This window comes from Bos mutus, chromosome 13, assembly GCF_027580195.1.
Source record: "Bos mutus isolate GX-2022 chromosome 13, NWIPB_WYAK_1.1, whole genome shotgun sequence".
NCBI lineage: Eukaryota > Metazoa > Chordata > Mammalia > Artiodactyla > Bovidae > Bos > Bos mutus.
In genome coordinates, this window is record NC_091629.1 from 10,049,752 (window position 1) to 10,067,245 (window position 17,494).

Here is a 17,494-nt window from a genome sequence, read left to right on the forward strand (position 1 = left end):
TGTGTCAGTTCTTCACATCAGGTGGCCAAAGTATTGGAGTTTCAGTTTTAGCATCAGTCCTTCCAATGAATATCTAGGACTGATCTCCTTTAGGATGGACTGGTTGACTCTCCTTACAGTCCAAGGCACTCTCAAGAGTCTTCTCCAACACCACAGTTCAAAAGCATCAATTCTTCATTGCTCAGGTTTCTTTATGGTCCAACTCTCACATCCATACATGACTACTGGAAAAACCATAGCTTTGACTAGACAGACCTTTGTTGGCAAAGTAATATCTCTGCTTTTTAATAAGCTTATCTAGACTTTTTAATATGCTGTCTAGAAAACTCAATTTCTATGACCATTCAATGAAAGCAGGGGCAAATCCTAGTTTAAAAGGAGAAGTTTGAATTTGTTGTCACTCAGTAGTAATTATAGTTCACATTATTAGAAAAGACTAGTTCCAGAAAAACATCTATTTTGCTTTATTGACTATGCCAAAGCCTTTGACTGTGTGGATCACCACAAACTGTGGAAAATTCTTAAAGAGATGGGAATACCAGACCACCTGACCTGCCTCCTGAGAAATCTGTATGCAGGTCAGGAAGCAACAGTTAAAACTGGACGTGGAACAACAGACTGGTTCCAAATCAGGAGAGGAATACATCAAGGCTGTATATTGTCACTCTGCTTATATGCAGAGAACATCAAGCAAAATGCCGGGCCAAGTGAAGCCCAAGCTGAAATCAAGATTGATAGGAGAAATATCAATAACCTCAGATATGCAAATGACACCACTCTTATGATAGAAAGCAAAGAACTAAAGAGCCTCTTGATTTAAGTGAAAGAGGAGAGCAAAAAAGTTGGCATAAAGCTCAACATTAAGAAAACTAAGATCATGGCATCTAGTCCCATCACTTCATGGCAAATAGATGGGGAAATAATGGAAACAGTGACAGACTTTATTTTTTTGGACTCCAAAATCACTGCAGATGGTGGCTGCAGCCATGAAATTAAAAGATGCTTCTCCTTGGAAGAAAAGCTGTGATCAACGTAGACAGCATATTAAAAAGCAGAGACATTATTTTACCAACAAAGGTCTGTCTAGTCAAAGCTATGGCTTTTCCAGTAGTCATGTATGGATGAACAAAGGTCTGTCTAGTCAAAGCTATGGCTTTTCCAGTAGTCATGTATGGATGTGAGAGTTGGGAGTATAAAGAAAGCTGAGCGCAGAAGATTTGATGCTTTTGAACTCTGGTGCTGGAGAAGACTCTTGAGAGTCCCTTGGACTGCAAGGAGATCCAACCAGTTCATCCTAAAGGAAATCAGTCCTGAATATTCTTTGGAAGGACTGAGACTGAAGCTGAAACTCCAATACTATGGCCACCCGATGCGAAGAACTGACTCACTGGAAAAAGACCATGATGCTGGGAAAAATTGAAAGTGGGAGGAGAAGGAGACAATGGAGGGTGAAATGATTGGATGGCATCAGCGACACGATGGACATGAATTTGAGGCTCCTGGAGTTGGTGATGGACAGGGAAGCCTGGGGTGCTGCAGTCCATGGGGTCGCAAAGAATGTGTTTGTGTGTGACTAGACTGTACTGAATTCCAAAAGTGACATTTTTTGTTTAGGCAGCAGCAAATAGAAACCTAACATACTGGTTTAGGAAAGACCCTTGTACACAGATTGCTCACTAGCCTTTATGCTTTGGTTTTATGTAACAGTTTATTCTAAAGAGGCTTATTACTTTTATATTTTAAAAATCTAATTCACTTTCATTGAAAGTGAAAGTGAAGTCACTCAGTCATGTCTGACTCTTTGCGACCCCATGGACTGTAGCCTACCAGGCTTCTCCATCCATGGGATCCTCCAGGCAAGAGTGCTGGAGTGGGTTGACATCGCCTTCTCCAGGGTATCTTCCCGACCCAGGGATCAAACCCGGGTCTCTTGCATTGCAGGCAAATGCTTTACCCTTTGATCCAACAGGGAAGCCCCACTTTCCTTAGAGATTATTTAATTCATTTGGCTATTTTGAAGAATACTAACACTTCTAATTCCAATAGAATCATTTTTGTTTGTTTTTTTATGAATTTTAGGAACACCTCTGTTCTTCTTCTTTTTTTTTTTCTTTTGGGGGCTGACTTTTTTCTTCTTTATAATGAACTGTATATGAAGTATTCCAGGTGGAGTGTGTGTGCTCAGTTGTGTCCCACTCTTTGCAACCCCATGAACTGTAGCCCGCCAGGCTCCTTTGTCCATGGGATTTCTCAGGCAAGAATACTAGAGTGGGTTGCTATTTTCTCCTCCAGGGCAATCTCCCCGACCCATGGGTTGAGCCCATGTCACTTGAGTCTCCTGCATTAGCAGGCAGGTTTTTTACCCCTACCCCCACCCGGGAAGCCCAAAACTCTATATATAACTCTTTAAATTATGTAATTTTGATGTATAATGATTTAAATGTTTCTCTTTTTATTTTTTTTTAATATTTCTCTTTTTAAAAGGGAATCGGAAGAAAGAAAATTATTTTTTGATCCTAGGACAATAAAAGTATTAAAAATTTAACTGATGTGAAAAAAAAAAAAACATTGAATGTAGCACTAAATTCACCTGAAAAAGAAAAAAATTGTTACAAGTGGATTCATCTTAGAAGTATTATTTAAAATAGCAGTCAGAATCAACACAAAGCTTATAACAAGAACCAAATATGATTACCTCTATCTTTGCTTGCCACAATTCTGACATACTCTCAATTTTAGGGTAAAATGATGTTTAAACAACTCTAGGGAAAGAGCAAAATAAACTGATGAAATGGAGAAATTTCAAGCTGCCAAGGTCATAAGTAAACTATACTTTTTTTATATTCTAAATTAGAAAGTAAAATGGTTTAGGCAAATTTAGCTAGTACTGAGTAGGTTCTGAAAAGAAAATAAATGTTTCTCTTTTTTTCCTACCTTTATTGAGATGTAATTGACATGTAACATGGTGTAAGTTTAAGGAGCATAACATGCTGATTTGATACACTTACATAGAGCATTAGCTAACATCTCCAACATGTCATACTATTACCATTACTTTTTTAGTGGTGATAACTTCTAAGATATACAGTCTTAGCAACTTTCAAGTTACTATATTGTTATTCAGTCAGTTAGCTATGTCGAACTCTTTGCAACCACATGGACTGCAGCACGCCAGGATTCCCTGTCCTTCACCATCTCCTGGAGCTTGCTTAATCTTATGTCCATTGAGTCAGTGTTGCCATCCCACCTTCTCATCCTCTGTCGTCTTCTTCTCCTCCTGACTTCAATCTTTCCCAGTGTCAGGGTCTTTTCTGATGAGCCAGCTTTTCACATCAAGTGGCCAAAGTATTGGAGCTTCAGCATCAGTCCTTCAAATAAATATTCAGGATTGATTTCCTTTAGGATTGACTGGTTTGATCTCCTTGCAGTTCATGGGACTCTCTAGAGTCTTCTCCAACACTACAGTTCAAAAGCATCAATCCTTAGGTGCTCAGACTTCTGTATGGTCCAACTCTAACATCCATACATGACTACTGGAAAAGTTACTATATAGTTACTCTCAGTTCAGTTCAGTTCAGTCACTCAGTTGTGTCTGACTCCTTGCGACCCCATGGACTGCAGGACGCCAGGCCTCCCTGTCCATCACCAATTCCCGGAGTTTACTCAAACTTATGTCCATTGAATCAGTGATGCCATCCAACCGTCTCGTCATCTGTTGTCCCCTTCTCCTCCCGCCTTCAATCTTTCTCAGCATCAGGGTCTTTTTGAGTGAGTCAATTATTCACATAAGGTGGCCAAAGTATTGGAGTTTCCACTTCAGTCTCAGTCCTTCCAATGAATATTCAGGACTGATTTCCTTTAGGATGGACTAGTTGGATCTCCTTGCAGTCCGAGGGACTCTAGAGTCTTCTCCAACACCACAGTTCAAAAGCATCAATTCTTTTGTGCTCAGCTTTCTTTATAGTCCAACTCTCACATCCATACATGACTACTGGAAAAACCATAACCTTGACTAGATGGACATTTGTTGGTTACGTGTTGTGTCTGCTTTTTAATATGCTGTCCAGGTTGGCCACAGCTTTTCTTCTAAGGAGTAAGCGTCTTTTAATTTCATGGCTGCAGTCACCATCTGCAGTGATTTTGGAGCCCCCCAAAAATAAACTATGCCACTGTTTCCACCGTTTCCCTATCTATCTGCCATGAAGTGATGGGACTGGATGCCACAATCTTAATTTGCTGAATGTTGAGCTTTAAGACAACTTTTTCACTCTCCTCTTTCACTTTCATCAAGAGGCTCTTTAGTTCTTTTTTCTGCCAGAAGGGTGGTGTCATCTGCATATCTGAGGTTATTGGTATTTCTCCCGACAATCTTGATTCCAGCTTGGGCTTCCTCCAGCCCAGGGTTTCTCATGATGTACTCTGCATATAAGTTGAACAAACAGGGTGACAATATACAGCCTTGACGTACTCCTTTCCCGATTTGGAACCAGTCTGTTGTTCCATGTCCAGTTCTAACTGTTGCTTCTTGACCTGCATATAGTTACTCTATAGTACAGTATTTTTAGTTATAATCACCCATGCTGTGCATTAGATCCCCAGAACAAATCATGTTATTACTGGAAGTCTGTACCCTTTGACCAACATCTCCCCATTTTACCCCCTTCCAGCCCCTCATCACCACTATTCTCATGTGTTTCCATGAGTTTGGCTTTTTTAGATTCCACATATAAGAGATACCACAAGGTCTTTGGCATTTATCTTTCTCTTGCTGACATTTCACTTGGTACAATACCCTCAAAGTCTGTCTGTATTTTCTGTGTTCTTGATGTGCCTTATTTTCTATCATTACAGGAGGACACAGATCATAATTACTATATATCTCGGATATATGGTCCATCTGATTCTGCCAGCCGGGATTTGTGGGTGAACATAGACCAAATGGAAAAGGACAAAGTGAAGATTCATGGAATACTGTCCAATACTCATCGCCAGGCTGCAGTAAGTGCTTTGAAATTTCGAATTTCTTTTTTTTTCCTGCTGTGAAAAAATTTTTGCTTTACCTGACATACTGACATTGTTTGTTGTGATCACTTTTCAAATATATTTAGTTCTGCATTTGCAGTTTAGATTACAGATAAGATGTTGTGGAATATGATAAAGAATTGTTTTGAGAAGCCAGTATTTTTTTAACCATTAGTTAATTAATTTAATTGTCCACTGATTTATCCAGTAAGTAGCATGAGTTGCACATTCCATTCAGAGTTGAGGTTTATCTTGATACTTTTCAGTTTTCTTGTAATCCATGCATTTAGACAACATTTTTAATACAGTTAATTCACAATCTTCCATTTTATATGAGTTTATTACTCTTGGTCTGAAGATGATTTAACTAGACACATTCATAATTCAAATAACACATGTAGACTAAATTCCATGTGGTAAGCAGAGAAGTTTAATATAAAAGAAAATAATTAATTAAATCCAGAAGGCTCCAAACGTAATTCAAGCCCAAGCTTAAATCACTTTCCAGTGGTGGTTCCTTAAAAGGTAATTTAAATCTTCTGAGGCACAGTTTCTGCATCTATACAGTGGGGAGGACAGGAGATATTGAAGCAGGTCTCCCTTAGCTTACATGGTCACTGATACCATATTCTTCGTGTCAGGTTGAATGCTTACATGGATTAGCTTTTTTTAAAAGTTTTATTTATTTGTGGCTCTGCTGGGTTTTTGTTTCTGTGCAAGGGCTTTTCTCTAGTTGTGGAGAGCTGGGGAGACTCCCTAGACGTGGTGTGAAGCCTTCTCATTTCAGTGGCTTCTCTTGTTGCAGAGCACAGGCTCTTGAGTGGGGGCTCAGTAATTGTGGCCCACGGGTTTTGATGCCGTGTGGCATGGGGTATCTTCCTGGACCAGGGATCAAACTCATGTCCCTGTCTTGGCAGGCAGATTCTTAACCACTGAACCACCGAGGAAGCCCAGCTTTTTCAGTTGTCACAACAGTTCTATAATTTAAATATCACTTACCATCTAGGTGTTGCAGATAGAAGAACTTAACCTTGGAATAACCAGCCTCTCTAAGGTTCTCATGCTAGTAAGTGGTGTGACTCAGGTGCGAACCTAGGCAGTCAGTCCCTCGTTCAAAATGTATGTGTAAACGTTACCACTCTCGGTTCTCAGAATATTCCTTGATAATCATTTTGTCAAAGATGATTCCTGATTTAACATTTCAAACGTTATTTAGTTTCATTGCCGCTGATTACAGTGGTGATCTTACTATCGTGAAGCAATGTCCTGTTCAGTTTAGAAAGATGTGCAGTGAAAACAAAATAACTTTACCTTTTCAAGTGCAATTGCCAGATATTATTGACACAAAGATAGAACTAATAGAGTAATGGCTGATCTGATTTAAAGAGGCATTGATGTGGTAAATATAAGATATCAAAAATGTTGACCATCAGCCTTCATTGTGTATATGTAGATGTTCCTATATCAGGAGATCACCTTCTAACAGTGAAAATGGAAATTAATTGTATCATGATGCTTCACTGAAGTTCAGAAGCAGATGAAGTAGCCACCACCCCTTGCTGAATTACATCATTCCTTTTCCTTTGCATATTCAAGCAGTCTCAGAGAAGATGACAGATTCGGAAATGATTCATGGTCTGACTTAGAACAGATCTTCAAAAGAAGAGAAAATGAGAAATATTGGATTAATACCATGATTTTCAGGAATGTATTGCATTTGACAATCTTCCCACTATATCACAGTCCCTAATAATATAATATATACTTTATAAGAGTTTGAACATTGGCATGTCCACATGGAGATTCCAGAATATGACCTAGGTCTTTGTCTGTAAGCAAAGGAAAAAGTTCATCAGTTATAATGTTAGCTGATTTCTTCTTAGACTTTCTCAAATGTTCTCCCACAGGGGCGGTAGTTCGTGTGTCCTGTCTTTCCTTAAAGAAGATTTTTTTTTCTCTTTGGAATAGAGTTTTGTTGCCTCGTAACAACTTTCTGATAGTTTCAAGAAAAAATATGATGATATAAAGATCTATTTTTTTCTTACTGTGATTGTGACCTTGTTGGTTTCAACACCAAAGATTGGCTAAAACACAGATGGAAAGACTCGAGCTTGAGCTTGAAACTTATCTGGTGCTCCATGCATTGATTTTTAAATATATATCATTGATAGAAACCTTTATTTTAGTTACTGTGCCATTGGTTTTCCGTGAGAATCTAAACCATTGTCAAGAATTTCTTCCGGCTAGAAATTAGTCCTGAATCCACTATCCCTATCACCACCAACAGAACACATACACACACACACACACACACGCGCGTGCATTCACATCCAAGTACATATTAATAAGTTCAGTTTATAACAATAAAGTTGATAATATCATGTAGTTACTTTTTTTTCAGGAAAAATTTGCCATTTAGACTTTTTCATTCAAATAGTTTTATATCTTGGAACTTACAAATTTTCTTACTAGAATATTTTATAAAAGTTTCCTACATTCTTTCTTTCAGAAATACGATGTTATATATTTGTTTTAAAAATTGTAGAAAGTGATCCATGTTTCACTATTTCTTCCACTGGTCTGCTCATCTTTCCAATCCTGCCTTGTTCTCTTCACTCCCTCTCTATTATGCCAGCCTTGGAGTAGAACCAGGTTTTAGAGGTGATGACAGAATTGCAGTGTTAAGGTAGTGTTATGGCCAGGGACTCAACGATGCCCACATACAGCCTCTTCCCCCACCCCTCTCCATACACACAACACAGACACTCAGCCACAGCTACTCTCCCCTCTGTGATATTATTGAGAGGCTTAACCCCAAGGGAAAACAGCAAATGGGAAACAGTGATCCACTTCATAGATTAGGTTCCTGATATAATCATCAAAATCCTTGATGCAGAGCTTTCTGGTGGACTTTCCAAGTGGTGCTAGTGGTAAAGAACCTGCTTGCCAATGCAGGAGAAGTAAGAGAAGCAGGTTCGGTCCTGGGTTGGGAAGATTCCCCTGGAGAAGGGAATGGCAACCCACTCTTGTATTCTTGCCTGGAGGATCCCATGGACAGCGGAGCCTGGCAGGCTACAGTCCAGGGGATCACAAAGATGGGCACAACTGAAGCGACAGCACGCAGGCCCCCTCTGGTAGTTTGGCTGGAAACAGGACTTAAGTTTAACCTCTAAGGGAAGAGGGGAGTTTCTTAAGTCTTAACACCAAATGATGAAATTTGCATACCCAGGGCATCCTTTCTGTCAGCCAGTTAGACAAAAGAAGAGAACAGAAAGATCTAGCCTAGGGGAGACTCAAGGGCAGCTGATTAACTAACCAGCCCCGGGCAAAGGGAAAGGAAGTCAGAAAGCTGAAAACTGGGATGGCTGCCCTTCCCAACTTCCTCCCAGTAGGTCACAGGAAGACACAGGAGTGTCTGACCTGGAAACATAACTTTTTAAAGAATATTATCCCCTTCACCACTATCATCTATAAATGTGGTCTGAACAGTATTTTGGGATCTTGGGTTAATTTTCTAGAAAAGGAGGAATATTGGACATAGAGTAACAGTTGTCTCTTTTCTCCCATCCACAATACTATTATGCTGTCAGAGTAAAACTTACCATTTAATTCACATTCTTCACGTGCCAAAACACCCTAATTTCTCTTTGCTTTAATAATGTAAACTAAAATGATTAGTATTTATACTATCTCACACGCTAGTAAAGTAATGCTCAAAATTCTCCAAGCCAGGCTTCAGCAATATGTGAACCGTGAACTTCCTGATGTTCAAGCTGGTTTTAGAAAAGGCAGAGGAACCAGAGATCAAATTGCCAACATACACTGGATCATGGAAAAAGCACGAGAGTTCCAGAAAAACATCTATTTCTGCTTTATTGACTATGCCAAAGCCTTTGACTGTGTGGATCACAATAAACTGTGGGAAATTCTGAAAGAGATGGGAATACCAGACCACCTGACCTGCCTCTTGAGAAATTTGTATGCAGGTCAGGAAGCAACAGTTAGAACTGGACATGGAACAACAGACTGGTTCCAAATAGGAAAAGGAGTACGTCAAGACTGTATATTGTCACCCTGTTTATTTAACTTATATGCAGAGTACATCATGAGAAACGCTGGACTGGGAGAAACACAAGCTGGAATCAAGATTGCCGGGAGAAATATCAATAACCTCAGATATGCAGATGACACCACCTTTATGGCAGAAAGTGAAGAGGAACTCAAAAGCCTCTTGATGAAAGTGAAAGTGGAGAGTGAAGAAGTTGGCTTAAAGCTCAACATTCAGAAAACGAAGATCATGGCATCCGGTCCCATCACTTCATGGCAGATAGATGGGGAAACAGTGGAAACAGTGTCAGACTTTATTTTTCTGGGCTCCAAAATCACTGCAGATGGTGACTGCAGCCATGAAATTAAAAGACGCTTACTCCTTGGAAGGAAAGTTATGACCAACCTAGATAGCGTATTCAAAAGCAGAGACATTACTTTGCCAACAAAGGTCCATCTAGTCAAGGCTATGGTTTTTCCTGTGGTCATGTATGGACGTGAGAGTTGGACTGTGAAGAAGGCTGAGCACCGAAGAATTGATGCTTTTGAACTGTGGTGTTGGAGAAGACTCTTGAGAGTCCCTTGGACTGCAAGGAGATCCAACCAGTCCATTCTGAAGGAGATCAGCCCTGGGATTTCTTTGGAAGGAATGATGCTAAAGCTGAAACTCCAGTACTTTGGCCACCTCATGTGAAGTGTTGACTCATTGGAAAAGACTCTGATGCTGGGAGGGATTGGGGGCAGGAGGAGAAGGGAATGACAGAGGAAGAGATGGCTGGATGGCATCATTGACTAGATGGACATGAGTCTCAGTGAACTCCGGGAGTTGGGGTTGGACAGGGAGGCCTGGCGTGCTGCGATTCATGGGGTCGCAAAGAGTTGGACACGACTGAGCGACTGATCTGATCTGATCTGATCTGATATATATATATGTATGTAGTAATTTGATTACATGTTCCTTCAATTTCCCCTTTGTCCTTTTTTGTTTAAATATCCCCATTGTTCTTTTTGAGTTAAATAACAATTCTTAAATCATATTTGCAGTAAAAACAGATGTTAAAACCTAGTTTTCCAGTTGGACACATTAAAGGAAGAAGCATGTCTTCAAACAGTAGTTAAAGGAAAAAAAAAATTGGCATAAGTCCCTATCACATGACAAGCAATGAGTCAAGCACCTTACCTTCAAATAGTGGTACTTATTTGGGTTTTTTGTTTCTTATTTAAAGTCCATAGTTATCAGGTTGCAAACCTAGAACTTTCTGACTACAAACCTGGGAACCAGTTGAAATTTCTTCTTCTTTTTTTTTTAATTTCTATGAGACCTTCAAATGCCACCATTTTGAGATTTTCTTCTGTACTTCTCAGTCCATATAACTTAATTTATTGCTGGACACAGTTTGATTCAACAACCAAATTATAATTCATGTGTCTTTTGAAACCACAGTTTATGAAGTTCTGATTCACAACTTCTACAGAAGCGCCATTGTCCCAGTGGAAGGATTCTGGGGTTACAGACGTTATGAGACCTTGACTCCAAAACTCATTTTCTTAGATTCAGGCCTCTTTGGACCTCAATGTTATAACCTAGAACAAAGGGGAAAGTGCCTGCTTTGACTCCCCTCCAGTGTTATTTCAAGAATAAAAGTGAAATAAATATGAAAGGACACTGCAAACATCAAATAACAATGAGGCAGTAATGAAGCATTGTTGTTTGAGTCCTAATTCTTCACAACAAAACATATTAACCCTAAATACATTAATTCCTAAGTAATCTCTCAGAGTCGCTTTCTATAGATAGATATGCACCCATATATTTATATCCATATATCTTTAAATAATTTTTTTTGGCCAGGAAATTGCCAGTGTGCTTTTTGTCAGACATAAACATACCCTGCCCTTAAAATTTTTTAACTATTTTTCTATGTATTAGTAAGAAGATTGATTCTTTATATAAGAAACACTAGCAAAATGAAATGAATTGTTGCTCTCCTGTCTACCATAAAGCTGGTAAAGTTTTTGATGAGACTGGTACAGTTTTGATGATAGACTGTTTTAAAATTTAAAAATTGGATTGTTCTCTGTGGGGATCTTCAGACTACTCAAAAACATACCGAAACCTTCATTAACAAAAATTAGGCTTTCTGGAGGTATTTTCTTTTTCCCCAGAAAAATAACAGCATTTTGACTAGCATTTCCATTGGTCTTAAATTTGCATAATGTTGATGTTGGGAGAACTACATTCCGATGCTTGTGGTGACTTAAGTCAATTGTTTTTGTATATTGCAGAATTTTATTTTTTCCTGTGCATTAGAAAATCTGTTGATAAGTGATTATTTTTCTAAATTATTAACTCAAAAGGCAATTTAATTTGCTATCTCTATCGGGCTATTATCTGGACCACACATTTTTGTCTGTATCCTATTCACAGTGTCTAACAATAAGTTGCTTTTATTTTTATTTTGACTGGTAAATAAACTTGCTGCATTCTCTCTTGTGACTTGTTTCATTTCAAGTAAGACATACATCTGGAGGAGGAAATGGCAACCCACTCCAGTATTCTTGTCTGGGAAACTCCATGGACAGAGGAGCTTCGCAGGCTACAGTCCATAGCATTGCAAAAGAGTCGAACACGACTGAACACACAGGCACAAGACATACACAGTTCATCAACCTGTCCTTACTTGTCTTCATTCATGGGGTTTTTCTCTAGTTTAATAACAGACTAGGATAAGCTGTGTCTGTACAACTGTTTCTCTAACTTAATTTTTGTCTAATTAATTCACTTTACTATTAATATTATCATATTGAAATTATAAATTTTGAGAATAATTATCTGTCCTGAAGAAAGTATTATTTGAGGGCCTTTATGGAAAAGAAAGGCTGTGTTTTTCCCCCATTCCACAAAACCAATCTGAGATCAGAGTAACTGAATTCCTTTGCATGCCATGCAGGTGAGCTGGTCTGCTTGTCCCAAAGCCAGTGGACATGGAAGGATCTAGTCCCTCTTCCACAGATGGTGTTAATGACTCAGGCTAAACATTCCCATCTAATATTTTAGTCATGGAAGCGACTTTGGAAATTCTCGAAGATAGTGGCCAATTTTTACGCATATTCCTAACCTTTGTTTTCCAAAGCAAGAACATACTTTCTTTTTAAAAGTCATCCTTGAGTTCATCATATTTCAGTTTAATTTCATCCCATTTCTCCATGTTGTGTCTTTAGTAGAGGACAGGCACCATTCTTTACATAAATTTAGAGTCATAGGAAGTAATCATACATTCGCCGTTGTCTGTGATGACTGTAAAGTAAATCTAGATAGATAACTATCTACTCAACTTTTTAAAGTCACAAGTGAGGCAAATACTTGGAGGTTTCACATTAATCTTCTATGATTAGGGCTGCTAAAGTGGGATCCCACAGTCAAGCAGCTGTGTCTCAGGTGAAATAAATAAATCCAGTTACTCCTATTTTTCATCATAGGTTGTCTTATCAAACCCATTTTTAATCATCCTTTCTGATCTCTCTAGGACCCTATGAAGACTTAACAAGGGTTAATTTTAGATAACATGAGTGTAAAACATAGTCTCATCCTGAAGTTATTAAATGATAAAGCTTCCACAGGACTCTTTTCAAGGAAAACATTTTGTAGCACAGAAAAGTTAGCAAAATGTAGATGGAATATAATGTTCCCTAAGAGTAAATACAACGAAAAGCAGCTAGGTATAAGTCTTGTGGAAAATCTTAGAAGATAAAAGACTTCAGACATTTTGGAATTGAAATTTCCTGAACAAGTTAGTATTCTAGTATCCTTTAAAAATATTTTTTGGTGTCTGTTTTCAGTAACTTTATTTTTGTCCATTTCTTCTTACTAAATTATAGCCTATGACTTAGGTGGATGATTACTTTCGGTGAAATAGTCAAGATCTCACATTGTTTGTTTATAAGTTGGCCTCCCCATCAGGAACATGTGTTGTGCCTGAAATTCCAGCCCCAGAATGTAGGTCTCATCCCTTCTTCACTGAAGGTGCTCTGTTCCTATGCCAATGGGACCGGAAGTAGAACACTTTTAGTCACTCTCAATGAGTGATAAATTGCAAGGAATTTCTTGTTATGCAGCCAATGTCTGACACAAATGTCAAGTAAGGTTCACTCCTGATAGACAGGCTGAGTTTAGCTACCTGAGTCCTGATCCCTGCAGGACCAGCTGTAGACATGAGTAGGGTGGGTAAAGGAGCAGCTCTTGGAAGCTGTGTTGAGAGGCATCAATTTACTTATTTAGCTTTTGAAAAATCCAAAAGTTGGCCACTTTGGCAAACTATTAAAAACCAGTGAATCTGCATAAAAGATATAGGAGACTCTCTGGATTATTGTAACTTTCATTGAATTTATTTCCAAATAAAATGTTAAAAAAAAAAAAATAAAAAAATAAAAGAGGGGATGTTAGTGGAGGAGGATGAAGAGTTAAAATTGGACCTGGCCTAAATTTTCGTTTCAACCTGTGGTCAAATTTTGAATGATTTAGTCACCCTTCTGCTGAGATTTGCCTGCACTGAATTCCAAATCCTAATACCCTACATGATGTGCATAGAAACCAATACTGTGACGCAGGTATTTGAGAAAGAAAAGGGCTTTATTGCGAGGTTGACCTGCAGGGAGACAGGCAAGGCTCAAATCTGTCTCTCAGATTCAAGGTTGGGACGAAATTTAAGGGGTCAGGGGATTTCAAACTTGGAAGCTGATTGGCTAGTCTCTAGTTACTGTGCTGCTGGAAGCTGACTTCTCACTTTGTAAAGGGCTCCAGTGGCAACTTATCGGTTCTTTGAGATCCGTAGATTGAAGTTTATTGGTTTAGGGTCAGTCTGGAGACACCGGTTCCTATCTTGCACATGTGCACTGCTGTTTCTGTAAAGTAACCCAGGTTTTGATTATTCAACAGCCTGATTTTAGGGAGCAAAACCAGTTTCAGTTGGTCAGTGTTTCGAGCTGTTTCAATGTCAGCTGAGGGGCAGCTTGATAGAGTGTATAAGCATGTCTACTTAGAAACAGGCTGCCTACACAAGAGTCTCCACTTCTGCCAGCTAAAAGCTGGGTAACTTACAGTGTTTTTACTTTATGTTAATCATTTCCCTCAGCTGTAAAATGGGAATGATGATAGTACCTACTTTCTAAGATTTTCACTAGAACGGAATGATTTATTAATAACATTTGTACTATGCTTAAGCAGTGGCTGCTCTAGATGACTGTTAGTATTGATACTAATCACTGTCATACAGACATTTTAACTCTAAAACAATCATTTTTCCAGTGACAGGAGAGAAGGGAGGACAGATTATGATCCACAGAGACGAGCAAGGGCATTTTCAAACTGTCCCGGATAAACTCATAGGAATACATTTCCTATCCTGCCCTGTTTGAGGGTCACTGGTCAAGGAAGTAGCCACCATGTCCTTGTCCTTAGGTGTACTGAGGCTGCAAAGAGCTTTTGCAAATCATTACTTTAAAGGTGCTGTGCTAGGAGGTATCCCTATCCTTTCCTGCCCTAAATGGAAAATTTCAGGTCAGATGAGTGCTAACAGGCAAAGTGAGATGATGTTATCCAGAATCAAGTCTACTTATCCTTTTAACCCATTTCACGCTTGTCAAAGCTTCCTTACAGCACTGTTTTAGAGTTTCAAAGACCATTTATATGACACAAAGTCTTGACTTTCCAAGTGGGGTTTCTGGGACAGTCTCAGGAGCACTGGGAGCTTGTTAGAAATGCAGAATTTTAGTTCCCTCCCCCCACCCCTGACTATCCGCAGCAGAGTCTATTTTTAACAAGAACCTTAAGTGATTACCATGCACACTCAGGTTGGAGAAGTCTGGTAGAATTACTGCCTTGTTCTCAGAGCAGTGTGGAAAATCCGGATGTGACCTCTGGGTCTCCCCTCCCCCACTGACTCTCCCAGGGCTCCTTTATAAATCCTGGTTATTCTTACCCTCTGTGCCCTTAAACAGACTTATGCTCTGCACTCTCCTGAATGGTAAACAGTCACATAACTCATTTGAATAATTCTCAAAACGTGCAAGTATAGGCAGGCAACCATAAGCCAAGTGTTGCTGGGAACCAGGAAGTTTAAGAGATCAAAAGATATGATGTTCACTCAGTCTCAAGTTCATATGAACAAGCAATGGGTAACTGCAAAATGTTCATATGTTATTTTCTAATTTACATGTAGCCCCATGCAGTGTCGTTCAATATGCAGGGTTAATTAAGTTGTCGGTTACAAAAAAGTGCTGAAGCAGTTAGAATTTCTAACCCAGAAAATCAATTCGATTGATGGGCTTTATTTCTGAAAGGAGCCACTCCCTTGCCTGTATATTTGCATATTGATTAGCCCCTTTTCCTGAACAATTTGACCTTTTAATTAGGTTTCCAGTGTTTTCTGTCACTGGATTAACGACCCATATCCTGTTCATTGCCCTGCAAGAGGGAGAGTTTGTTTAAATTCCATTTTGTAAAAATTCCACATGGTAAAAGTGGCGTGAAGCATCCTGCCCACTGCAGCTATTTTATTCCTGGCAAATACTCAGCTCATTTATGGCCTTGAAGCAGGATCTGACTTTAGGATATATCAAAAGAGCTTGCATTGCTATCGGCCACATGGAAATGCCTCTCCATAGTACATTTTCTCTCTTTGGTAGTAACTTGCTGTAGAAACTTGTTAATTCAAATTTTTCTATCTGTATGTACATACATACACCTGTATACCAACTTGAAAAGTGTTAGTTGCTCAGTCATATCTGACTCTTTGTGACCCTATGGACTCTAGTACTCCAGGCTCTTCTGTCCATGGAATTCTCCAGGCAAGAATATTGGAGTGTGTAGCCATTCCCTTCTCCAGGGTTCGTCCAGATCCAGGGATCAAACCTGGATCTCCTGCGTTGCAGGCAGATTCTTTACCATCTGAGCCACCAGGGAAGCCCATATACTCATATTTATATCTTTCAGTTTATTTTACTTTTATAAGTGAATATTTGTTAAACAGGTGAATAAACCAGTGAAAAGTCATTACCATTGACAATTGTAAAACACATGCAAAGATGCTCATCATCACTCGTTATCAGAGAAATGCAAATCAGAACCACAATGAGGTACCATTTCACGCCAGTCAGAATGGCTGCGATCCAAAAGTCTACAAGCAATAAATGCTGGAGAGGGTGTGGAGAAAAGGGAGCCCTTTTACACTGTTGGTGGGAATGCAAACTAGTACAGCCACTATGGAGAACAGTGTGGAGATTCCTTAAAAAACTGGAAATAGAACTGCCTTATGACCCAGCAATCCCACTGCTGGGCATACACACTGAGGAAACCAGATTGAAAGAGACACGTGTACCCCAATGTTCATCGCAGCACTGTTTATAATAGCCAGGACATGGAAGCAACCTAGATGTCCATCAGCAGATGAATGGATAAGAAAGCAGTGGTACATATACACAATGGAATATTACTCAGCCATCAAAAAGAATACATTTGAATCAGTTCTAATGAGGTGGATGAAACTGGAGCCTATTATACAGAGTGAAGTAAGTCAGAAAGAAAAACACCAATACAGTATACTAATGCATATATATGGAATTTAGAAAGATGATAAGAATCCTGTGTACGAGACAGCAAAAGAGACACTGATGTATAGAACAGTCTTTTGGACTCTGTGGGAGAGGGAGAGGGTGGGATGATTTGGAAGAATGGCATTGAAACATGTATAATATCATATATGAAACGAGTCGCCAGTCCAGGTTCGATGCACGATACTGGATGCTTGGGGCTGGTGCATTGGGTGACCCAAAGGGATGGTACAGGGAGGGAGGAGGGTTCAGGATGGGGAACACGTGTATACCTGTAGCGGATTCATGTTGATATATGGCAAAACCAATACAATATTATAAAGTTAAAAAAAAGGAATAAAAAAAAAATTAGGAGTCTATTTACAAAATAAATAAATAAATAAATGAATGTTGTGTAAGTTTAGAAAACAGGCCCTTGGATCTATCCTTGGCAGATAAGAAATGGAAGCATCTAATCCTCAAATGTGCAAAATGAGTAGTTCAGGCTGTTCCCATCATCCAGTGAGAAGAGACCACCACGTTACCATCAGACCTCAATGGTGTGCAGCTCATGACAGCTCCATGCAGCCCAGCATGGAGTTGAGTCGAGTCTAGTCTAGTCTAGTCCCTGTGATTTCATCAGAAAGACTGCTCTGTACCTTCTCCAGATTTTCTTTTTGTGTGTGTGGCTTTAGCCTCAGGCATCCGGGAGCTTTCTATTTCCGCTGTTATTAAATTTTAAAGAAAATTAAGTTATGTTAACTAAGAACAAAAACATCAGTTACTGACAACGTTAAGAGTACCAAGTAGAAAATGCCTGTAGAAGATGTGAAAATAG

At 39.2% G+C, this 17,494-nt stretch overlaps 1 protein-coding gene across 2 annotated transcripts in view; it reads left to right on the plus strand.

Annotated features, from left to right (window-relative positions):
- PLXDC2 (plexin domain containing 2) overlaps positions 1-17,494 on the plus strand; it is a 425,012-nt gene that overhangs the window by 214,875 nt on the left and 192,643 nt on the right. For both annotated transcript variants that reach the window (XM_070380982.1, XM_070380981.1), the window contains exon 3: positions 4,852-4,998. In XM_070380982.1, coding sequence (XP_070237083.1) covers positions 4,852-4,998 — 147 coding nt within the window. The remainder of the gene's footprint in view (positions 1-4,851; positions 4,999-17,494) is intronic.